The following is a 24004-nucleotide window of genomic DNA, read 5'->3' as shown; positions in this document are numbered from 1 at the left end:
GAAAACTGGAAGAGGCGCCTCTCACACAGGACCAGGGTCTGGGGCCAGTCCTGTAGAGACGGGCACAGGAGCAGGAGAAAGAGGAGGGGGAGGGGGAAGGGGTAGAGTGGAGTGGAGGAGGGCTCTCAGGCCACCACAGTGGGGACACGCAGCACATGGCAGCCCATGCCACCCGAGGCCTCAGGTCAGGTCCCATGGAGAGGCTGCAGGAGCACGAGCTTTGGCAGGAAAGAGACCCCAGACCCTTCTGTGAAATGAGGACGTCATCACCCATTGTGAGGATGAGGCAAGAAAAGCTTCCAAGCACTAAGCTCAGGGCCAGACACACAGGCTGTGTGCAGGAGCCCCCAGCTCCAAGCTCTCTACAGGAACCCCCAGAGGTCAGGGGACAGGCAGCTGCTGGGGCCTGGAGCAGGAGTGGCAACTGAGACATGGGGACCAGGAACTTGCACGGAGTACAGCAGGAGCCACTCCTGAAGGACTGGCCAGGCGAGCACAGTCCGGGCAGAAGCCAGGCCTGGGGTCCGTAGCCAGCAAGGGAACGACTGCCCAGCTCCAGACACCCAGCCCACCTCCCAGCCTTGCTGCTGGAGCCTTCATCCTGCCTTCAAGGAAGCCTCTTCACCCTGTCCACGACATTCCCACAGCTCCCCACACGCCCCCACTGTGTCCTCCTTAAACCTCCGTGAGGGACAGAACCACATCTGCCTCCTCCATGGTCCTCGGGGTCTCCTTGGAGCCTGGCAGAGCAAGTGCTCAGTAAACATTCATGGGACAGATTCACAGCCATTATTGGGCTCAGTGGGTAGAAATGTCCACACTGAGCCGGGCGCGGTGGCTCATGCCTGTAATCCCAGCACTTTGGGAGGCCAAGGTGGGTGGATCACCTGAGGTCAGGAATTCCAGACCAGCCTGGTCAACATGGTGAAACCCCGTCTCTACTAAAAATACAAAATTAACCGGGCGTGGTGGTGCACACCAGTAATCCTGGCTACTTGGGAGGCTAAGGCAGGAGAATTAATGGAACCCGGGAGGCGGGGGTTGCAGTGGGCAGAGATGGTGCCACTACACTCTAGCCTGGATGACAGAGCAAGACTCTTGTCTCAAGGAAAGAAAAAAAAGAAAGAAAGAAATGTCCACGCTGGAGCCTGATGGCCCGGGTCTGAAACCCACTTACCACCAAGGAATTCCTCCCCTGTAGCTTGGTTGCCACATACCCACCTCGCAGGGTGACCTGCGGAGATTCAGTGAGACGGTGCTGGCAAAGCCCTGGGCTGTGTCCATTCAGTGGCTGGTACGTCCACCCCGTAAGGCCATGTTTACTTACCTTGTTTATATATAAGGAAACTGAGGCTCAGATGGGGTTCAGTTATGGCTCAAGGTCACACAGCGAGAAATGCAAGAGCCACACCAGAGCCCACGTGCACCTCGGTCACCACACTCCCCACCCCTTGCAGAGGGTAGGACCTGGCTCTAGAGGGTGTGTGCAGTCTGCCAGCCCAGAGAGGGCCAAGCCCAATCTCCCCAAGCAGAGGTGGGAAGCAGGAGCAGGCTGGTCCGTCCGCAGCCCACCTGCCTTACCGTCTTGCCTGGGGCTGGGTCCAGTTACCATGATGAGGCGCTGCACTTGGCCTGCCTTTGCAGCGTTCCTTTTGAAAAGCTCCAACTTTGTCTCTGGCAAATAATGAGGGTCAAGGAATCTGTCCAGGCTCAGACTGGGAGATCTTGCTACATGCCAGCAAAGGCCCAGCCTTGGGGCCAGAACTGGGGATACAGCCAGCCACTCTGCCAGGAGGGGGAGCCTCCCAGAGCTGCAGCCACGTGCAGCCACTGTGGAGTACCTCTCATCACCACAGCTCTGAGCATCCTCACAGGTCCGTCTACTCCTGGGTGTTGTCCCAGGTGTCCCTTGATGTCACCTGCTCAGGGGAGGATGGGGGATGAAGCTGGACCCATCAGGGGCTCTGCCTCTTCACTGTGATTCAGGAAAATACTCCCAGCAGCAGCACCAGCACTGAGAGAAACTGAACCATTTGTCCCTTGGTTTATAACCACCAAACCCCCCATCCAGCGCCCAGGCAGGAGAAAGAGCATCTCAACTTTGGGACTGAATTCTGGATCCAACCCATGTGTGCTGGGGTCCTGAGAACAGAGGCTGGGTCCCAGAGGTCACCAGGGAGGCTGCAGATGCCCGCCAGGGAACTGCTGGCCACCTCAACTCTCCCCAGTCCAAAGGCCCCCTGAGGAATCGGGATCCAAGCTGCCTCCTCTCCCTGGGTCCAGCTCACATGAACTCTCAAACACTATTTCCCCAACAGCTCTCACTCCCTGAATCCCCGAGCCGTAACTGCTCACTCCCTCTCAGGGGGTCTCTGGGCCAAAGCACCTACCAAGAACTCACCTCCCCTTCTTTATTCCAACAGATCTGAGCAAGGCCCCTCTCCTTCCTCTCCCTCCTGACTGGAAGGACAATCCCCTTCCTCTCTGCTGAAGACGCACCATCCTCCAGTGCTTGTTAGGGGCGAAATCTTTTTATTCAGTTTCCTTTTTTTTTTCTTATTACAAAAGTACTATGTGGATATGGTAGAAAGATTTAAAAACCAAATATGAAAAACATAAAGCAAGGTGAAAACTGACCTGCCACTACTTTTTCTTTTGTGGTTCAGTAATGTTGGGCATTTTCTTTTTTTGAGACGGAGTCTTGCTTTGTCGCCCAGGCTGGAGTACGTAGTGTAAGCTCAGCTCACTGCAACCTCCACCTCCCAGATTCAACTGATTCTCCTGCCTCAGCCTTCCAAGTAGCTGGGACTACAGGCGTGCACCACCATACCCGGCTAATTTTTTGTATTTTAGTAGAGATAGGGTTTCACCATGTTGGCCAGGATGGTCTCAATCTCCTGACCTCGTGATCCACCTGCCTCGGCCTCCCAAAGGGCTGGGATCACAGGCGTGAGCTACCACACCCAACCATGTTGGCATTTTCATAACTATCTTGGAAGCAGGTAAAGCATTAAGAATTTTCCAAAAACCCTCATATCCCCACCACCCAGAGATAAGCCCATGACCACCTGGGCCTGTGTTCATGTAGATGGACAGACAGACAGACAGACAGACAGATCAAGAATGTAGATTTCTGCTTTTTTACAAAAAAGCATTGTCCTTCACCTACAGTCTTTGCAGCTGCCTTCCCCACTAATAACAGATTATCCGCACAAATAAATGGATAATCGCATCATCTGACAGCCCATAGCATGACTGCTCCCTCCAGCCCCCTAACAATCCCCAACTGCTGAACACATAGGGTGCTTCCCAGGTTCTGCTAGACTAAGTCCAGGAGGGAAAATGCTCAAGGAGGGACGGTGCTGCCGGTCTTGTTCACCGCAGCGCCCCAACACTTGTCCCCAGACTAGAGCAAGAGGGCTCCAGCAGTGTCCGCTGAGTGAATGCAAGCCAGCCAGCCTCCGGGCTCAACCCTGACCTGGGCCTCTCTGGTCCTCTCCCCAGCTCCCTTCCTCCGCCCTCGGCCTGCAGTGGCACTCAGGTACCCCAGGCCCCTCCATGCCCACCTGCCTCCTTCTTCCTCCCCTGTACCAACCTCACCCTCCTTTCTCTCCAGCCCACTGCTCCTCCGCTTGGCTCCACAGCACTCAGAACTGCCCTCTTACAGGCCCCATACCCACCTCCAGTGCTGGCTGCCTGGCACCAGGGCAACAGTGATCAGTCTCCCTGCCCGCTCTGCTCACGTGCCCCAGCTTCCTCTCACCACGGATTCTCCAGGGCCGACCTGCCCCCTCCTGTGTCTCTATCATGCTCTGCACGAGGACCCCTGCCACTATCACAGCCATTTCACAGATACGTACCGAGTGCCTGTAGGACCCTCCTAGGGCTAGCAGGAAATAGGACAGATGAGGTCTCTGGCCTCACAGGAGCAGCAAAGCTAGGTGCTGAGTGCAAGGTGGTGGGCCTTAGCCTGCCTCACATGATTCTCCATCAGCCCCCACCAAGGAACCCCAAGGAAAGAGAAGCTATGTCTGCAGAGCAGACAGCCCCCTACCACCCCAAATTCCAACCAGGTGGCTGCCCCTCCCCAACAAAGACCCTGGTGTCCCCACAGCAGGGGTACGGCTGAGTGCTGGGTGGGGCGGGGACACCCAGGCAAGCAGGCCCAGGACACCAGCCCCAGTCTAGGGGGCCAGGGGAGGCCTCTCATAGGGAGCAAAGCCTCAGCTAAGCCCCAAAGAAAGACCAGGGTCTCCCCAGTGGGGTAAAGGGTTCTTCGAACATGGCCAAACTGATCAGCGGCTCCAGGAGTGTGAGGAAGAGAGGCAGCCAGGGTGGCTGGACCTTGACAGCAAGGGTGTAGGCAAGGGCCTGAGGCTGGAGAACAAGCAGGGCGCAACAGAGGATTCTGGGAATCCCTTTGGCCCCAGATTCCCCACTCCACCTGGGGCCTGGCAGCCCTGCCAGCCTCCCAGTCAGCCCATGCAACATGTCTACCAGAGCTCCTCAAACTCTGCACCCTTGGCTGAGCTACCTTCCCCGGAGTCCTCTTCTCAGGCACGTGCCTAGGGTCACCGAGAACTCCTCACTCTTCCTCAGCACCAGCTCCTACCTCCACCCTCTGCTTCCCAGCCCAGGGCCTCTCTCTGTGCTGCTCAGAGCCTTCAACATCTCTTATCTGTGCCAAGGCTCCAGTCCCATCACCAGCATCCAGCCAGCTGCCCACGAGTTTCCTAAATCCCAATCCTTGTCTCACACACACCACAGAGGCGCCAGTTAAATACTTCCCCAGCTCCCCACCAACTCCCCACCGAACCACTGATTCCTGCTTCCGGGTGCCTGCTGTGTGCCAGTCTCTGCTGGGCACTGGGATACAGCAGTGGGCAAGACAGTCAGTCCCTGCCCTCCTGCAGCTCACCTTCTAGCAGGGAAGACGAACCTTAAGCAATGCATTTTGTAGAGAATTAAATGCAGCTAGGCAAGTGTCAAGGCTATGTGTGGAGTGCTACGGGCATCCATGGCAGGGGTCTTGGACCCCGAGCTGGCGCTAAAGCCTTCTGCAGGTCAGCCCCCACCTGCTGTTGCAGCTGTGTCCCCTGCCAGCCACCTCTTCACATCTCTGTGCACAATGGCCCTGCTAGCACGTCCTTGGTCTGTGCCCATCACCCAGGTGAGAGGATGCCCACATGCCACCTCCTCCACAGAGTATTTCAGAGCTTACCTGAAGTCCACCCAGCCGCATCACCTTCCACCCTCCTTTGCAACTAGTTCTCCATCTCTCTATTTCCCCAGTAAGCTGGAAGTTTCTTGAAGGCAGATTCTTACCTTTTTCTCATCTCCATATTCCTCCAACACCTCATACGTATATAACACATGCTTAATGCTTGTGGGATTCAAGAAAAACATATCACCTGACTTAGGCCCAAATCTCGGGCACACCAAACCCTGAGCTTTGTTCTCCTTCCAACCCCAACCTCTGCCCGGGATTTTTCTCCCAGGAAGGCTTCTTCCTCTCACCTCCCATGAGCAACGAAGCGGCCTCTGCCCTGGCGAATCAAAAAGGAGCACAGGCGGCTGAGGTTAGCTTGTCCTCTGGAGCTCCTGTGGCCCAGGATGCTGGGAAATGACACCCGCCCTCCAGCTCTGTGGCCCCCCCACACTCAGAGGGCTTCCTTTGGACACGCTGAGCTGCTGGAGTGCCAGCAGCAGGCCAACCTTCACCGAGTTCAGCATGGGCTGCAGGTGCGTGTGCCCCCACGGCCCATCTCCCAGGGCCTGAGTGGGCTCCCGCCCTGCCCAGAAGCCCACACCCACGCCCTCAGTGTGCTCTCACTGCCCCTTGTGCCTTACATTTCCCTGTAAAAATAAACCCAGCCCAACCCACCACCAAATCGGTGCAGGGTCTGCCTTCCTCCCACAGGGAGAAACGAGCATCCCGCTGCAGCTGCCTGCCCCAGAAGGCCCCCAGTATACCTTCTCAGAACCTCGCTTCCTTCAGCCTCCCGCTCTCCTGGACCTTCCCAGCACACAGCAGGAGGCAGCCCCTTGCTGGCCTGACCACAGCTCACCTTCAAGGCAGTCCCTTGGCCGCCACCCTGCCCACTCTCCCGTCCCCACTCCCGCCACAGTGAAACTCAGAAGAGAAGCAAGTGATGTCTCACCAGTGTCCACCTCAGGCAGCAGACCACAGACCATCCCTCCACATCTTCCTCCTATGCTGGGGGCCTGTGCCACGCCAAGCAGACTTCACAGGGTGCCGCCCATGTTCTCATCCCTGCTCACCCCTCCACTACCCCACGGAAGCCCACCCAGGGCCAATGCTCCTTGTATTTGAAGCTTAGGGTCCCCTGCCCACACCCCACCCTCCTCCTCTGTGCAGAAGCCGGCCCTCTCCTCTCTCTTAGCTTCATGTTCCACCCATTTGGCACTATGCCTCGTCACCATGCCCGCCACCTCCATCCTCTTCAGAAGCCCACCCCAGCGCCCTCCTCCTCAGCACCTCCTCTTAGAAGCTAACAGGCAGTTCCGTGCCCCCACAGCAATTCCTATCCCTCAGGGCCCCCCACCCCAGGAAATGGCACCCAGCCACATAATAATTGGGGTTCTTGGCTGCTCAGCTCCCTGTCGTAACTCCCTTCCTGTTAGCGATACCAAATGCAGCCTAAATTGGACCACTTCCCACCACCCTACTCTGAACCCTCACCCAGGCCACCACCATCCCTGTGCCCAATCACAGCTACAGCCTCCCAAATGGTCCTGTCTCCCCTTCTCCCCAACAAAACCCTCCAGCACCTTCCCATAGAACATTGTCCAAACTCAGCAGAGCCCGCCAAGGCCCCAGCCTAAAAGTCTGGCCCCTCCACCCAACCCTAGCCGTCTGGGCCCGGGCCTGAGCTCTCTGTAGCGGCTCGCTCTTGTCCTCGGGGTATCAGCTCACAGGACCTTCTAGGCAAGTAACCCCCTGCCCCGCCCCCATCAATGCCTTCTGTAATTTTCTAAGGTTATTTTCTCCATAATCCACCCACTACCTAACAGTCATATTTGGATGCACTGCAGTCTTGAGGAATATGCAGCCACTATTTGCGAAATGAAGGAATCCTCAAGACCAACGATAGGAACGTCATTAAGCCCATTTTTCAGATCAGGAAGCCAAGGCTCAGAGAGATGAAGTCAGCCATCAGGGCCCTCCTACTCCTGGTGAGTAAGGAGCAGCTGCTCGGTTTAAACTCGGGTGTGCCTGACTCCAGACAGGGCTGCTGTCACCAGGCTCCAAGGCGGCGCAAGGCGTTGAGGGGCTGAAGCTTTCCAGTCCATGCAAGGCCTCTATGGGCAAGAGAAAGGTAAAGGACCCTTGTTCTCTGAGCAAGAGTGTCTTAAGGAAGTCTGGGGCACAGCAGCCTAAGACCCCCAACTCCAGCCCCGCAGGGACAGAAGAGGCAGAGAAGGGAGAATAGAGGGCCACCCCCTCATAAACCACAGGTGCATGTTTCACTGTCAAAGCCCATCCAAAGGCTCCCTGGCCAGCTTGGTGCTAAGCCGGGAGTCCAGAGGGGCCCCTTCACCAAGCACAGCTGCAGCAAACACCCAGGATATGCTATGTGCCAGGCCCTACCCTGAGAACTTCACATCTGCTGTCCACTCCTGGCAGTCACCCTGTTACTGTCCTCATTTTGTGAATGAGGAAGCTGGGGCTCAGAGGCTTCAGTAACTTACAACCTTGCAGCTGGGGCTGCAGACAGCTGGGATTTAAACCCAGGAAAGGTTCAACCCAAACTGAAACAGCTCAAGTCTCAGACACTGTGGCCTGAGGAAAGGGGACCTGATGGAGGTCAGTCATGCAGAGATGGGCTAAACATGTGACATGAAAAGACATACCTCACACAGGTGACAGGTGCAAAACAGAGGCTTTAATCCGAACAGCAATGAGGGTGCAAGGGGTTGGGAGCCCAAAGGGGGATGGGGGAGCCAGGAAGGGGTGTCTGGCCCTGGGAGAGAGGTGGACGCTGGGCCTCTTCTGAGAAACTGTCACTGACCTTTGGGACTCCTGACCCAGCCTCTGCCCAGATCATCACCGGATTCCAGGCCAAGCCCCTGTGTTGTGCTTCTCAGTGCTCCCCCTTCCCGAAGGGTGTGTGGACCCAGACACAGGAGGGGGCAGTGGAGAAGGGCAGGCCTGGGGGATGAGCCTGTAAGAGGCAGGCCCAGGAACAGCCCTAGGAGAAACCTCAATTGGTGGCACTCAATGGGCCTGCCCAGCCCCCTCTGGGCCCATCCTCAGAGCCAAAGCCGGGGCTTGGGAGGCAGTCACTTACCTCACCCGATAAAGGCAATGGACAGTTCAGGGAGGTGGGAGGACAAGGCGTGGGACCGCCACCTTCTGGGCCCACCCACCACCCAGGGGAACAGGGAAGCAGGGCCCACGGTCCCAGGGTGAAACTCGCAGCAGTGCAAAGGTAGCAGAAGCGGCCGGGCCTAAGACTGCCAAAAGGAATCCAGGCTCTCCAGATACAATGGGCCCCAAGCCCCTTCCTGAGTTTCTGCCACCCCCCTCCCTGCCAGGGAAGGTTCTGGAAAGATGTGCCTCACCCCATCAGCTGGGCCCTCCCAGGAGCCCAGCACCTACCCAAAGGGCAGCTTCCATTGGCTATGCTACCCTTGGGGAGCGGGAGAGATGTGGCTACAGCCAGGAAACCCAGCAAAGTCAAGGGCTAGAGAACAGAAGAGCCAGGAGGAGGCTTGGACACAGGGGGCCTCAGGCCCAGGGGGCAGGGTGAAAAGGAGCCTGGGAGGGGCACCAGCCAGGACAGCTAAGGCCTCTCCACCACCCCACCCCACCCACCCTCACCCCAGCCCATGGCTGGCAGCCAGCCTCAGCTTCCAGCCCTAGCATAGATGGCCACCCCAGCACGGCCTGGGAAACTGACCTGCCCCTGCAAGGAGCAGCTCCAACCCTTAGAAAGGCATTGACTCCGGGAAAGGAAAAGCAATGGAAGCAGCAGGGTATCTCCCCTCCCCTCCCTGCAGTGCTGCAGAACAGCCCCTGCTCTCAAAACCAGACTGGACAGGAGCAAAGGGAGAAGAGGCCAGGAAGAGGAGAGGGTGGCCGAGTGTCTGGGCCCCAGACCCTCTCTTCTGGTCAGTCCAGCACAGGGGAGCTCAGGAAACCGGCTACACTTTGGTCACTTCTCCCAACTTGGGCCCTGAAGCCTTATGCTCCGAGCCCCCTCAAGCCCGTCTCACCACCTCACCCCAGTAAACAGCCTCTCATCAAACGGGACGAACAGAGGGAGGGGATGGGGAGGGGCCACTGCTGGGGTGGGGAAGGCAGGCACAGGAACTGTGGCCTGGGTGGCTCTTCGGCTCAGCCCCTCCTAGCCCGACGTGACAGGATGGATGGGCAGCAGGCTCCCGAACTTGAAGTGCTGGATCACAGGGAACTTCTCCAGGCACTGTGAGGAAGGAGCAGGTGAGCAGAGTGGTGAGGGCCACACCACACCCCTGCCGGGACCCCAACAACCGCAGCAGCTCCCAGGTGTCCATCCCAGGTCCAGGAAGTGGCCCCACTCCTTCTATCCCAAAATACCCACTCCACAACAATGAGACCCACGAGAGAGAGAGAGAAAAGGCAGCCCAAACCTACAAGGTAGAAACCGAGAAGAGGCAGCCAAGTGACATCACTTGGCCGAGAGAGGGAAGTTGGGAACCTGAGGTGAAAAGAACCCTCCTGATCACTGGGGATCCCCCCCCAGCCCAGGTCCTGGTTCTAGAGAAGAGACATGGGGACATTTGAACGTAAGCCTAAGAGGCTGAGGCCGGGCCCCAGAGACTGTTTTCTCCAGTTTTCAGTTCTCTGGACTGAAAAAGGCATCTTGGCACTTCAGAGTGAGACAATAAGAAGCAGCTGACATTGAGTTCCCCCCACTCCTGGGCAATTCCCAGCAGCCTGTGTGGGGGGCAGGGGGAAAAAGAGTGCTGAACAGAAGAATGGCTGAGCAGGGGGGAGGCCCAACTCCCTGAGCCCAGCCCAGCCAGGCTCCTAGCAGAGAAGCAGAGCTGGAGAGCAAGTGACAGAGCCTGTCACAGAAACTAGGCTGGTCCACAGGCAGCCGACCCCAGCTTCCAGTTGCAGCTCCCACGACAGCACCCCCATGCCCGCCACACCTGGACACTAGCTCTCACAGGAGCCGCTGTGGGAATGCGAGGGTTGGATCTGCCAAGACTGACCAGGGCCTCCTCCCACACCTTTGGCCACAGAAACAATCAGAGTATGTTAGGCACCTCCTGGCTGGGGTGGAACAAGACTTATGGCCTCAGAGAGAGTAACAGTCTCACTCTGTGGCTGTGGTCTCAACCTCCAACTCACTTAGAGAGACAAAGGGGTGCTATGACTGGCCCAGGTTCCCTCTCCTCAAAAACCAGCTGTAGAACATAGGAGGAAGAGGCACGGGGGTGATGAGTGGGTCAAAGAGGCGCCAAGACAGGAGGGAAAGAAGGATGCAAATCAAGTTTATGGTGGAGTGGGGAGCAGAGCCCTGGCCACAGCGAGGATCCTGGCTCTGAGGCACAGAATGCGGGGAGCAGAGGGAGCGGGAGGTGGTCCCTGGGCGGGAGGGGGAGCAGCCGCAGATCCAGGCCAGAGGCCAAGGCAGCTGCCATGGTGCTTATGTCATCCGGGAAGTGGTCATAAGAGCTCTCCCACCCCCCAGGGCCCTGGAATTCCTGAAGGAGTCAAAGGTCAATCTCCCTCTAGCTCCCACAGGAGAAGCTACAAGGCCAGAAGGGGTGGAGGCAGGGGTTCTTTCCATTCTGCCTACAGGACCCCAGAGTCAGCCCCCTCAGAGCCACAGGAGAGGCCAGGAGCTGGGCCAAGGAAGCCTAAGGCTCCAGGGCAGGAGGAGCCTCCAGCCCGGCCTTTCTCCCAGCAAGGCCCTCCCATGTACCTGGGTGGAGCAGCGGCTTCAGCCTGTCCCCTCTGACCTTCCAGCCAGAGGTGATTCAAGCTGGGGAAGGGACTCCCTGAGTTCTGACAAGGTCCTTCTGAAGGCAGCAACTGCACAGCTGTGGCCCACAGGAAAAAGAGGCCCCCCCAACCACACAAGGCCCCTGAGAGCACTTGGTTCTTCGGTCAGAAAAGCTGGGACAGTTAGACCCAAATCCTGAGGCCACCCACTGCCAGGCTGGTCAGACTTCTGTGGCAGCCCAGGAGGCTGACTTCCCTCAATCAACCAGTTCTGACTGAAGACCCAGCCTTCCTACGTACCCCTGGACTGCAAGACTGGCAGGCCTTGGAAAACCTCCCTAGGGTCTAAGAATTGGCCAGAGAAAGCAAGCCCTCTCCTTGGACCTCTGTGCAGACAAAATGCTAGCCCATGGGCCCTTCGGGACTAAGGGCTACTTGCTAGTAAGTTGCCAATAAGCCCTGAACACTGCAAAGACTTGGTGATTTTTTCTTTTTTTTCTTTCTCAAAGATGGAGTCTCGCTCTGTTGCCCAGGCTGGAGTGCAGTGGCACGATCTCGGCTCTCTGCAATCTCCACCTCCCAAATTCAAGTGATTCTCCTGCCTCAGCCTCCTGAGTAACTGGAATTACAGGTGCGCATCATGATGCCAGGCTAACTTTTGTATTTTTAGTAGAGACAGTGTTTCACCATGTTGGCCAGGCTGGTCACGAACTCCTGACCTCAGGTGATCTACCTGCCTTGGCCTCCCAAAGTGCTGGGATTATAGGCGTGAGCCACCGCACCCAGCCAGTGATCTTTTTTTTTTTTTCTTTGAGATGGAGTCTCACTCTGTTGCCCAGGCTGGAGTGCAGCGGTATGATCTCGACTCACTGCAACCTCTGCCTCCCAGGTTCAAGCGATTCTCCCGTCTCAGCCTCCCAAGTAGCTGGGACCACAGGCATGAGCCACCATACCCAGCTAATTTTCATATTTTTAGTAGAGACGGCGTTTCACCATGTTGCCCAGGTTGGTCTCGAACTCCTGGCCTCAAGTGATTCACCCACCTCAGCCTCTCAAAGTGCTGGGATTACCGGCGAAGACTTGATCTTTTTTTTTTTTTTGAGACAGTCTCACTCTGTCACTCAGGCTGGAGTGCAGTGGCATCATCTCAGCTCACTGCAAGTTCCACCTCCCAGGTTCACGCCATTCTCCTGCCTCAGCCTCCTGAGTAGCTAGGACTACAGGCACCTGCCACCACGCCTGGCTAATTTTTTATATTTTTAGTAGAGATGGGGTTTCACTGTGTTAGCCAGGATGGTCTCGATCTCCTGATCTCGTGATCTGCCCGCCTCGGCCTCCCAAAGTGCTGGGATTACAGGCACAAGCCACCGCGCCCGGCCTGACTTGGTGATCTTAAAGTCAGTGAGTTCCAGCGTCACCCTACACAGGAGCCTGTCCCCTTCCCCACACAGTGCCTGCCACAGGAAGGCCACTTTGTGATTACTAGAGAGCCCCTTGTCCTGAGCTGGTCATTTTCAGTGTCCTTGTGTTCGCCACCCTGTGCTCAGAACCCACGGAGACCCCGACAGCCTGTGCACAGCGGACCATCCCTGTTCCTGCCACACCATTTTCAATCCGAATATGCTCCTCCCTCATCCTCTGTCAGCCCGGAGTTCTTTTGTCTCTGGAAGGGCAGGTAAGAGAAGGGGACAGGGTCTCTAACCCTATCCTTTGGGCCTTAGAGCCTGAGTCAAGAGAAGTTTAGAGTCACTTGAATTAAGAGGCTTGTAGAGTACTTCAGGTACCAAGCAGGGAAGGCAGCCAGAGTCCTCTCTTTGGCACACAAGGGTTGGGGTCGGGAGGAGGCTGGAGGGCGCTGTGCACCTCTCATATGCTCAGACACCCTGAGCAGTGGGGGGGGGGGGGGGGGGGGGGGGGGGGGGGGGGCACAGTAGAGTGAGAGGTCCCCACTGTGGGACAGGCGGGGGTGGGGTTGTCAGGAACACCAGGACACCAGAGGGCAGTGACCCACAGCAGAGGAGTGGAGAGCCGGGGGTGGCCAGCTGCGGCCGGAAGGAGCCTAGGCAGCTCCAGCCAACAGGCTCTCAGGCCTCTCAGATTAGAGAGGTATGTGGGTTGGAACCTAAACACAGGATGTGAGGTCCAGAGGAAGGGGACCAAAGGGGGAGGGGGCGGAAGGGAGAGAGGGCTGGGCCTGCTCAGTTCAAGCCTCGTTAACCCCTTCAGGACTGAGTGCAGGGAGCCAAGCCAACTGGAAGTATCTGTTCTCCCCCACCCCACTGGCCTCTGGCACCCTTCCCCATTGTCCCGCCTCTGCTGATGGGATCCAGGAAGCTTTGGGTCCAGTGAAGACCTGGAGCAACCCTTCCCAGAAGAGAAGGCTGGCCAGGAGTCAAGAGATGATGCCCACAGGACAGTGTCTGAGGCCATGAACTAGTCACCAGGACCAGCCTGAGGACAGAAAGAAGGGACTTTAGGGACCCATCAATCCAGGTGTGGAACTTCACATCCAGCCGTTCCCTGGCCAAGGTCAAGCAGTTCTAGAATTAGTCTTCCCAGGAAGTGGGAGGAGCTAGCAGAAGGGACAGGGTAGAAATAAAATGTCTCCTCCCCACTTGCAAGAGGGAAAAGGCCACCTCCTTGGCTGGGAGAACACTGCCAAGAGGGCAGGAGACACCCTCGGCTGCCTGCCAGCAGGGGGAGCTCCAGGAAACCTCGGCTCTCCTCTCCTCCGCATCTGATTTGAGAGCAGGGAAAACCATTTGCATCAAAATCCCTGAAGGGGTCCATAAAAATGCCAATTCCTGGCCTACCCTCAGACCTCCCACCACTCAGCGATCATACACACTAACATTTGAAGGCAGCACTTTAGAGATGCCTCCAAAGGGTAAGACCCTTCCCAGGTATGCCATGGGAGAGCCAGACTCAGGCTGCCTAAGCCTCGAGGAGCCTTCGGCCACTTGACAAGGGAGAACAGAGGCCCCCATCACCCCAACTCCCCACGTAGCAGGTCCTTGCCTCAGCCTCCAAGCTCATCAGGACAGAGCTGGGCTGCAGCTTTTCAGCGCTGGGGTGGCTGGTGCTCCTCTGACTGCCCATGCCCCAGACGGGAGATTCCAAGGCCCCAAGTATCAGAGGGGATGGCCTAAGATTCAGAGCAAAACAGTGGGGTAGGAGGAAGCAGGAGCCCCAGGCCCCACATATTTTGCTTTGTCCCCAGCCCAGGACTAAGTGCGGCAGCAGGGACAGGCACACTGGCCAGCCCCCACTCACCTCGGCCTTATACATGCGGATGAGACCCTGGTTCACTTTGGACCAGGAAGGGACAGCGCTGATGTTCCACAGCTGGTTGGAGTGCTCTGCAAATGGGCCAGTCTTCATCTGAAAAAGAGAAGCCACAAGCTGAAGAGGCAGGGGCTGGCTGGGAGCTCATCCCTCCTCCCCTGCAGCAAAGTCACACCCATGCATGCATACACACACATACACACACACACACACACGCATACACACATGCAACACACACGCAGACACTTGGGGACCAAGCTACGTCTGTATGCAAACATACAAACAGGCATATGCAAGTGCCAGAGACAGGGTTCCCCCTTGGCCCTCAAGGCCTGCTAGGAAAATATAACATTCCATGCCCACCCACCCACAGCCACCCCTCTTTCTCCCACAGCCAAAAAAAAGGGGGCCTAATTCCTGTCGCCCACCAAATCCCGCAGCCTCAGGAAGATCTCCACCTGAGCTTCTGGTGTCATTCCCACCGACTCCCCAGGAGCCTCAGAGCGCCTCTCCAGCACAGGGGTTCACTCGGACTCAGATAAACAGCAGCAGCACCTTGACCCCACCCCTCCAGGCCCACCCCTTCTCCCCCCGCCCCCCCCCACAGGACACGTGGTCTGCACCTGCCACCAGCAGAGCTAAAAGAGATGAGGAAAGGGTCAATTTGCAAGAGGACCAAGGTGGGTATGACCAAACCCAGGTATCCGACAGCCCTCTGCATGGCAGGCAGAGTGAGGGAAGAGAGGGCGGATGGGAGGCAGGGGTGCCTGAAGGAGCAGCCAGCCTGGCCTGGCCAGGAGGTGGGGAAGGGCTGGCCGCCACAGCAGCTGAAAGAGGCAGGCACAAGGACAGATCCATTCCTGGTCCTCCCTCTTGCCAAAGAGTCTGACCCTCCAGGAAGGAAGAGAAAGATTCTGCAGCCAGCATGAAGTTCCCATGACGTCAGAAACCACAGAGGGACGCCTGTGTGCCTCAGCATATCCCCCTGACACCACGAGTCCAGCACATTTGTATTTATTAACCAAGCAGTTCATAATTCCCCTCGACATATTCCCCCAGCTCATAGGCAGCATTTACAGGGGAACAGGGCTCTGCACCCCAGACCCATGCTGCAGAAGGAAGACTCTGCAAAGAGGCTGAGGCTGGCAAACAGAGACTTGGAAGGTTCCAGAAACATGCAGGTGTCAGAGGAGGCTGGGTTATCTGAAGGAGAAAAAATAAGCCAGAAATGCTCTCCAAAATGGGGCATCAGTTCACCACGAGGACCCTTAGGAGCCCCCACTCTTGAGCCATGGGCTGCCACCTGGTGACCCACTCCTGGCAGGCCTCTTACTTCTCTAGTAAGGGCAACTGTGACAAAACTTTTAAGATTTAAGTCAAAAAAAACTGTCATTTTACCCCTCATCTCCCTCCCCTGGCCCAGGTTCCCAAAAAGCCCATCCAAACACCCACATTCAGGAGCAAGGACAACAGGCTCCTCCCTCCCCTCCCCTCCTCTCTCAGTCTCCACCACCGCCAAGCAAGAGCCCGAGGCACTCGACAGAGACAAAGCCCACCCTGGTCCCTGGGGGCCTTGTCTTGGGCCACTTGCTTCACCCAGAATCATCCAAGGCTCGCTCCTCCAGGAGGGCAGCCAGGCACCCCCAGCCTACAGGGGCCTCACCTCGGGGGAGCTTTGTTTCAACTGCCCGGCTCAACTACACTCCACCCCCAGCCCCTCCCCTCCCCCTTCCCGCCCTATCCCGCCCCTTCCCCAGTCTGCAGGCTCCAGCCCCGTGCATACTTCCAAGCCCGGGAAAGCTTAGGAAGCATGGAGCTGTGTAACCAGTTTCACTCTCTGGACAGGGCCCTCTGAGCAAGCAACCAGGGGCCTGCCCGGCAAGGGCTCCGAGGCAAAGGCAGGCAGATGGGCACTGGAAGACAGAGCCCCTGCCTCCTGGCCAGCGTCGCCCACCAGGGCCAAAGAACAGATCCTCAAAAGGCCTCTGGCAGAGCCAGGGCTGGGCCCATGTCCTGGAACTCCAGTGGCCCTGGGACCCCACCCACAGAAAGGCCAGAGAGGTAGTTTATTTGGAGGGGCTGCAGGCTGCCCCCCAGGCCTTCAATGCCCAGGGTCTCCCTAAGTCTTTCAGAAGGAGACCCTGTAACTCTGGCAAAGAAAAACAGACGATGGGGGGAAAAAGGAATCGGGGCTGGAAGACAAAAAAAAAAAAAATTAGCTCATTCTAGCCACAAAGGGAGAAGAGAAAGAACCAGAACGAGCGAGCGAGCTGCAGCCCGCAGTGACCCCAGGGGAATCGTGTGAGTCAGAGCAGCCATATTGAGCAGGAAATTACTCACAGACGCTGCGTTCCTGCCTCTCCACTCCCCAGAGAATCGGCCTTTTGTAAATGGCTCCTCTGTCAGTAACTGGGGGGATGGGCGGGGGTGGGGAGGCTCTGCACAGCGCCTTCCTGTCAGCTCCTTCCCTTCCAGCTGAAATCTGATCCCTCCCTTCCCAAAACTCCAAATTTAGAAGCCAGATTGAAACTGAAATTCTTTTCCTGCCTGCCCTGGGCTCTTAAAGGCGCCAGGGCTGCATTTCCAGAGGCTGCAGAGGCCCTGCAAGGTGGGGTCCCTCACCTTGGATGCCCAAAGGTATCAGTGCGGTCTTGGCATGAGACCCAGAAAGGGCTGTCCGATTCGATTCCCAAGTTCTAGGTGTTTTATTTAATCTCCCAGTTAAAAGAGCACCATGGTGAATCCAGGATCTCCAGAGGAAACATTGCCTCCTTCCCAACCAAGGTGTACAGAACTCTGTGCAAGTCTCCAGGTCCCGAGTGAGCTAGGCCAGGCCACTCACCAACTAGGGGCTGCAAAATGCTGCTCACTGCTCCGAGGTGGAAGAGGGTGGGCGCTCTGGAGAACCAACACAACCTGTGCTGCAACCAGCGGCCACGTGGCAAGATGGGCCCTTGCTGCAGCCACCTCAGCTCCTGGGCACACTCCTCCTAGCGCCCACTGTGGAACACCATGCCCAAGAGCCTAGACCCAAAGTGAAAACCCGGCCCTGTGGAGAAGGTGCGGAACAGCCAAAAACTCGAGGCACGCCCTCCCCTCCCTGTTCCTTCTGAGGCCTCAAATAAATGTAACCAAATCCTCTCCAAGTTCAATGTGCCTCTCCTGCCACCTAGTGGCTACTTTGAGATTTCCTCTAGTGGAGGAACTGGGTCCCAAACTTTGGAAAAGCTTTTGGGGTTTTTATACCAACATCATCAGCCAACCAACTAAAGACACAAACTTTTACCATGGAATCAATTCCCAAAATCCTGGAGGCCAGGCCTGGCCTGCCTCCTGGTTAGAATATAGACAGGGACCCAGAGGCCTGGCCAGCCGCCAGGGGGAGCCCAAACAGCTCAGCCTTTCAGTCACAGGCAAGAGCTCAAGTGTGGAATCTGCACCCTTCTTCCCACCCTGCTCCTCCAGCTTATTCTGAGGCCCCCCAGGGCTCCACAGACCCCCACATTCCACTCCACAGAGAACAGCACGTGACTGGCTTTCAAGGCAGTGAGCCAGGCTGCCCCCGAGTCCTCCCGACCTTGGGCCTGCCACACTGCTGAGGGCAGCAGATCTCCGGGAATGAAGCGGTGGCCGCCCAGCCATCAGGCCCGGCTCCATTTGCTGACTTGGAAAAAATGTGTCATTCCCCTCTGGCCCCTGGAGTTTGGCAGAAGCCTGAGCCGAATGTTGACCAGGAAGAGCTTGGAGCCAAGGCTGCTGGTTATAACCCAGCTTTCTCCACCTCTTCGGGGGCTCGGAATACACAGCCCGGACGGACAGCAGACCCCATGGCCAGCATCCACAGGCCTGCTAAGGACCTCACTGAGGCAGCAGACATCTGTGCTGGTGTCAGGAAAGGAACTGAGGAGGGATAGAACTCTCAAACCCTCTCCAGATAGCAGAGCTAGGGCACCCTTTGGAAATTGGGGCACGGGGATGGCAGGGAGGATGAAAAGTCCTAACATCTCCCTGAATAGAGGTCCAGAGAGCACAGGGTCCCCAGCTTTCCTGTGCAGTCACCTGGAAAGTGTGTTTAGATGCAGGTTCCTGGCTCTTGTCCCCTAAGATTCTGATGCAGTAAGTTGGGATGGGGGGCCCAGGAATGTGCATTTTAACAAACACCCTAGGAGATCTTGCACAAGTGGTCCAGGGCCCACTACAAGGAATCCTGCCTTGGTGAGACAAGAACTTCCAGTTCCAAAGCCCAGCCATGGGGCTGGCTGTCCAGTGACTGCCACGACAGGCCAGGCCTGCATACTCCCACACTGGCACTTTGTTTGGGCCCACGTCCTCAGGCACTGACAGAGACGTGTCCCTTCGACAGAAAAGCTGTCTGTGCCAGAGGTTCGCTCCATCTCCTCTGGTGGTTTCATTTTACACACCCACAAGCATATGGTTCTACAGACCCTTGTGGGGCTCCACTGAAAGATGCTGACCCTCCCCCACAAATCTCCCCCACCCATCTCCCCCACCCTGACCCTTTCAGACCTGCTGCAGCAGTCACCAAGGCCAGTTAGTGACCAAGTCTTAGACCCTCATCTTGAGACTCCTGTGGTGTTCAGGAGAAACTAAAGGAGAACTGGGCAGAGGCCCTGACAGCAGTGGCTGACTCTTTCAGGAGAGGCCCAGTGGTGCTTCCTTTTCAATAACCCACTCCGGCCGGCCCTGCCATTTTGGGCAGCAGCTCTGGCTCTTCTGATCCACTGTAAAGCCACCATCCTCGGTTCATCTAAGCCTGGAGGCAGCCATGGGCTTCTCTCTCACCCCTCCTCCTCACCTCAGTGATAAACAGGATACATTCCAGGAACATGTAGTCCTTGTGGTTCTCATTCACCGCCTTCTCATCCACAAAGTGTCTGGGCTCCAGGTATGGGTGGTCTGGGAAGAGGAATGGGCCCCAGGGTTCAGAACCAGGCCCCACCACTACCTGGGCAACCCGGCCCAGCAGTCACACCCACCCAAGGGCCTCAGTCCTGCCCATGGTGCCCTCAACACCTCACCTTGAAGGAGCAATAAATGGCTCTGGGTTTGTGTATTCTAATGTGCTAAGCTCTAGCTGCATGGCATTGGACGCATGACTTCAGCCTGCCAAGGTTCAGTTTCCTCACCTGGACAGTGGGGACAAGAACAGCACCTCCTCCAGGGGGCCATGACAATAATTACCACGCCTACAGCACGCAGTATGGTGCCTGGTGCAGGTGCCAGTCAACAGAGCTGGCCTCATGCTGGCAGACCATTCACAGGTTCACTGAGAAGATTCAGGGAGGCAATGCACCTGAGGCCACAACTAATGGTCATTTATGAATATCATTCTGTAGGCAGTTCACTCTTCATCAAAATAGAGATGATCACCCACCCCCATCCTGAAAACCAGCTTCAAGAGTGGGGGAGTCACCAGAGCAGGCCTCTCTGAGCCCCACAGGAAGCAGGCCCACCGCCCAGCACTTGGCGGCTGCTCCCTAACGGGCCGCTCTGCACACAGCTTGATAATAACAGTGGATGACGCTGGTCACCAAATCAAAAGGGTCCCTCGTTTTCAACATAAAACCCCACAGCTGCTGCCAGGAGCTGGGGCGCATTTCACACCAGTCCATTATGTGCCAGGCATGCGCCCTTGCTCCAGCCCATGTCACTTCCCATTATCTTGGCGGCGCTTGGCCTCCGCCTCCCCCAGCCCACCGCACGGGCTCTCACAGCAGAAGGTCGACAGCAAACAGCCTCCCTCAATAGCTGGTCTAATGCCCTGCTTTCCAAGCTGTCACTGTCTGCCCTGGGCAGGAAGAAGGGAAGGAGGGAGTGCAGGAGGGGCAGGGGAGGGCCACAGAACGCAGACTTGGCTGGGGGTGGAGGGATAGGCGCCTCCTGGTCCAGTACCTATCAGCTGTGAACTGCCCCAGATGAAGGGCAGAAACTGGAAGTCATCCAGACCCCACACTCCCTGGCTGCCGGCTGGCTCCATCCTGTATGTTTTCTGGAGTTTCCGCATAACCTCAAGGTACCTGCACAGGAGGGCAGGGAAAGGGAAGGTAGCAAAAAGTAAAAAGACAGTCTCACCCTTTTGGCCACTGGGAGCACAAGGAGGCCCCCAAAATAACCACTGAAGAGTGTAACTGGTCTCAATTTCAATAATGTAGCTTCATTTCCCCCAACAAACACTCAGCCACCTTTTGGCTCAGGAAAGGGAAAAAAATCACTGATTAGGGGCCCAGGCGCGGTGGCTCACGCCTATAATCCCAGCACTTTGGGAGGCCGAGGCAGGCGGATCACAAGATCAGGAGATCGAGACTATCCTGGCTAACACGGTGAAACCCATTCTCTACTAAAAACACAAAAAATCAGCCAGGTATGGTGGTGGGCACCTGTAGTCTCAGCTACTCTGGAGGTTGAGGCAGGAGAACGGCATGAACCCAGGAGGCAGAGCTTGCAGTGAGCCGAGATCTTGCCACTGCACTCCAGCCTGGGCGACAGAGCGAGACTCTGTCCCAAAAAAAATAAAAAATAAAAAACAAAAATCACTGATTAGGAAGGTGGGTTTTGGTGCCATCAACTCCTGACAACTTGTAAAACCCTGGGCAGGGCCTCAGCCTCTCCAGCCTCAGTCGGCCTGTCTGAAAGCTGACACAAGTCCCAGCAGGTTATCTCCTAGGTTCTTCTGGTTCCAACCTTCACTTTTATCAGAGGCTGCATATCAGCCACCCATGGAGCATTGAGCACTGCTCCTGGGCTCCATCACAGGCCTGCCGCAGCAGCACAGCTAGACTGGGGCCCACAATGGGGATTTGAAGAGCTCTGGGTAACTGATCCACATCAGTGCTGCCCAGTGACTAGCTTGGGTGGTGCGGGGCAGCAAGTCAGAGTCTGACTACCAACATTCAGCTGGCGTAAACCCAGTGAAGACACCAGATAGCTCTGTGCCTCAGTTTCCTCATATGTAAAATGGAAATAACAGTTGCTATTTCACAGGGTTGTTGTAAGAATTAATGAGTTATACATAAAGTGCTTAGAATTCTTCCTCCACGTGGTCAACACCTTGTGGGCACTGGCAAATATTATGTGACAATTCTTTTTTTTTGAGACAGAGTCTCACTCTGTCACCCAGGCTGGAGTGCAGTGGCATGATCTCAGCTCACTGCAACCTCCGTTTCCTGGGTTCAAGCAATTCTCCTGCCTCAGCCTTCAGAGTAGCTGGAATTACAAGCCAGTGCCACCACACCCAGCTGATTCTTGTATTTTTAGTACAGACGGGGTTTCACCATGTTGGTCAGACTGGTGTCGAACACCTGACCTTGTGATCCGCCTGCCTGGGCCTCCCAAAGTGCTGGGATTATAGGCGTGAGCCACCGCGCCCGGCCTACGTGACAATTCTTTCACTTGTTTTTACTTGGAGGTTAATTTGAACCTGTTGGAAAAAAGCCTTGGACACTCTACCCACAGCCACAGCTTGATTAGGACAGGACAAGAGAACCATGAACCACTCAGGAAAACCCTACAGCACCCCATTTCCCAGTCTGAGGAGGAAAGAGATGGCCCCTCACGCCCCCTCCTCCAACCCTCCTGTCCTTTCTCTCACCGATTGAACACCTTGAAGACAATAGCTATTTGGTCATCCACCCGGAGCACCCCAATCTTGCAGAGACAGCAGAGGAAAGCAGCAAAGGCTGCCTCATGCCCTGGAGGAGAAAAAACAACCAACGGTGACAGTCATCCAGGTAAAGGACTGGGATTGTTTTAGTCTCCCAGAGTCCAAATCACTGATAAGTGCCCCTCTGAGGCAGGTGGTCAACGTGGAGACAACGAGACCTCTTCCCCATTCAGAAAGATATGCTAGGTCCTTTCCTTTCAAGAACTATAATACTGGCCGGGTATGGTGGCTCATGCCTGTAATCCCAGCACTTCAGGAGGCTAAGGCAGGCAGATTGCTTGAGCTCAGGAGTTCGAGATTAGCCTGGCCAACATGGCAAAACTCTTTGTCTCTACAAAAAATACAAAAATTAGCCAGACATGGTGGCATGTGCCTGTGGTCCCAACTACTCAGGAGGCTGAGATGGAGGATCACCTGAGCCCAGGAGGTTGAGGCTGCAGTGAGCCATGATAAGGCCACTGCACTCCAGCCTGGGCAACAAAGTGAGACTGTCTCAAAAAAAAAAAAAAAAGAAAGAAAAGAAAAAAAAGAACTACCAGTACTATAATTCTACTCCTAAAAGACCCAGTCTGGACATTTACATTTCATCATGTAGGCTTAACTCACTGAGCAATTCCACCATATTTACTGAGCACCTACTATGTAAGCAGTCACCGTCCATGTTACACACTAGGAGACAGTGACAAGTAAGTCCCTGCCCTCAAAAAATTTATGATCTATCAGGGACAACAGATATTATAAATATACAGTCACTACTATGATTCCAGCTCTGAAGGAGAAAGACAGGGTGCTAACTGGAGGATATCACAGGAGGACCCTGACATAAGGGTTCAAGGTTTCCCCTAAGGAAGTAACATCTAACCTGAAATCTGAAAGAGTTGGCAAGGCAAAGGGAGTGAGAGAAGCAAGAAATGCATTCTAGCCAGAAGGAATAGCATGTGCATAGGCCTTGAGGCAAGAAAAAGCTTCATCTGTTTGAGGAACCCTAAGGAGGCCAGTATGTCGAAGGCAGTGAGAGCAAGGAAGAACGTGTGTGATGACAGGAGGCTACAGGTCACATGGGACTTGTGGCCATCAGAAAGAGCTCAGACTTTACCCTAAGAGCAATAGGGAGTCACTGCAGGCTTCTAAGCAGGGAACACATGATCAGATTACAGGGTGAAAAAGCACCCTCCTTCCTTTCCCAGTCATATCAAACAGCAACGGTCTACACTATAGGAACTACTCACTGGACTGTGATTGAATCCCATTGTTCACAGTGTCACACAAAACCTATCTGGAGGGAGGTGAGAAGAGAATGTGTCAGAGAATACTTCTGTCCTGTCTCTGGAGGACAAAGACCCCTCCAGGGCCTGGAAGCTTGTGAGCTCAGTTTCCTTCCCCTGCCAGTTTCCAATTATGACCAGCCATGGCCCAGGCTCCCATTGTTCAGGGGTTCGAATGCAGCTGGGGCACCAACCCCTGCTGACTTGGCCAGTCTTCCCTCTTTGATCTTTTCCCTGCTGGTCTTAGTCAAATCAAAGCCCCACCCGGTCCAAGAGGGCCCTTCTCCAGGGCCTGCCTCTGTGGCCGGGGCTCCCTCTTGTAGATCACATTCCCCAAACAAGGGGAGGGCTGAGCGGTGCTCCCATTTGCCTGCTGCAGGGAAGAAGGAAAGGTGGGCCCTTACCAAAGCAGAGGTCCTCCTTAGCTACACAGGCCATGCCTTGACCTAGAGAATGCCTCCCTTTTATATTTTCGAGAGATGGGGTCTCAGCATGGTGGCTCACACCTATAATCCAAGCACTTTGGGAGGCTGAGGTGGGAGAACAGCTTGAGCTCAGGAGTTCAAGACCAGTCCGGGTAACATGGCAAAAACCCTTCTCTATAAAAACTACAAAACAATCGGCCAGGCGTGGTGGCTCACGCCTGTAATCCCAGTCCCAGCACTTTGGGAGGCCAAGGCGGGTGGAGAAGTAACCTCACCAGAGGTCAGGAGTTCGAAACCAGCCTGGCCAACATGGTGAAACCCTGTCTCTACTAAAAACACTAAAATTAGACAGGTATGGTGGCGTGTGCCTGTAGTCCCGGCAGAAGAA

At 55.9% G+C, this 24004-nt stretch overlaps 1 protein-coding gene across 5 annotated transcripts in view; it reads right to left on the bottom strand.

The window, feature by feature from the left end:
* Positions 1–7885: 7885 nt before the first annotated feature.
* Positions 7886–24004, bottom strand: part of PTPA (protein phosphatase 2 phosphatase activator) — a 41598-nt gene continuing 25479 nt past the window's right edge. For 2 of the 5 annotated variants that reach the window (XM_009188053.1, XM_009188054.1), the window contains 5 exons: positions 21855–21954; positions 20159–20283; positions 19062–19162; positions 14234–14341; positions 7886–9449 (listed from right to left, as the gene is read on the bottom strand). In XM_009188053.1, coding sequence (XP_009186317.1) covers positions 9372–9449; positions 14234–14341; positions 19062–19162; positions 20159–20283; positions 21855–21954 — 512 coding nt within the window. In that variant the 3' untranslated portion in view covers positions 7886–9371. Of the gene's footprint in view, positions 9450–12874; positions 14342–19061; positions 19163–20158; positions 20284–21854; positions 21955–24004 lie in introns of those variants that run through there. The other 3 variants (NM_001169081.1, XM_017949283.2, XM_017949282.2) reach the window with 3 other exon arrangements.

The sequence above is a fragment of the Papio anubis genome, chromosome 13 (assembly GCF_008728515.1).
Source record: "Papio anubis isolate 15944 chromosome 13, Panubis1.0, whole genome shotgun sequence".
Lineage (NCBI taxonomy): Eukaryota > Metazoa > Chordata > Mammalia > Primates > Cercopithecidae > Papio > Papio anubis.
Note: the sequence above shows the minus strand (reverse complement) of the source record. Positions and strands in the feature narration are given on the sequence as shown.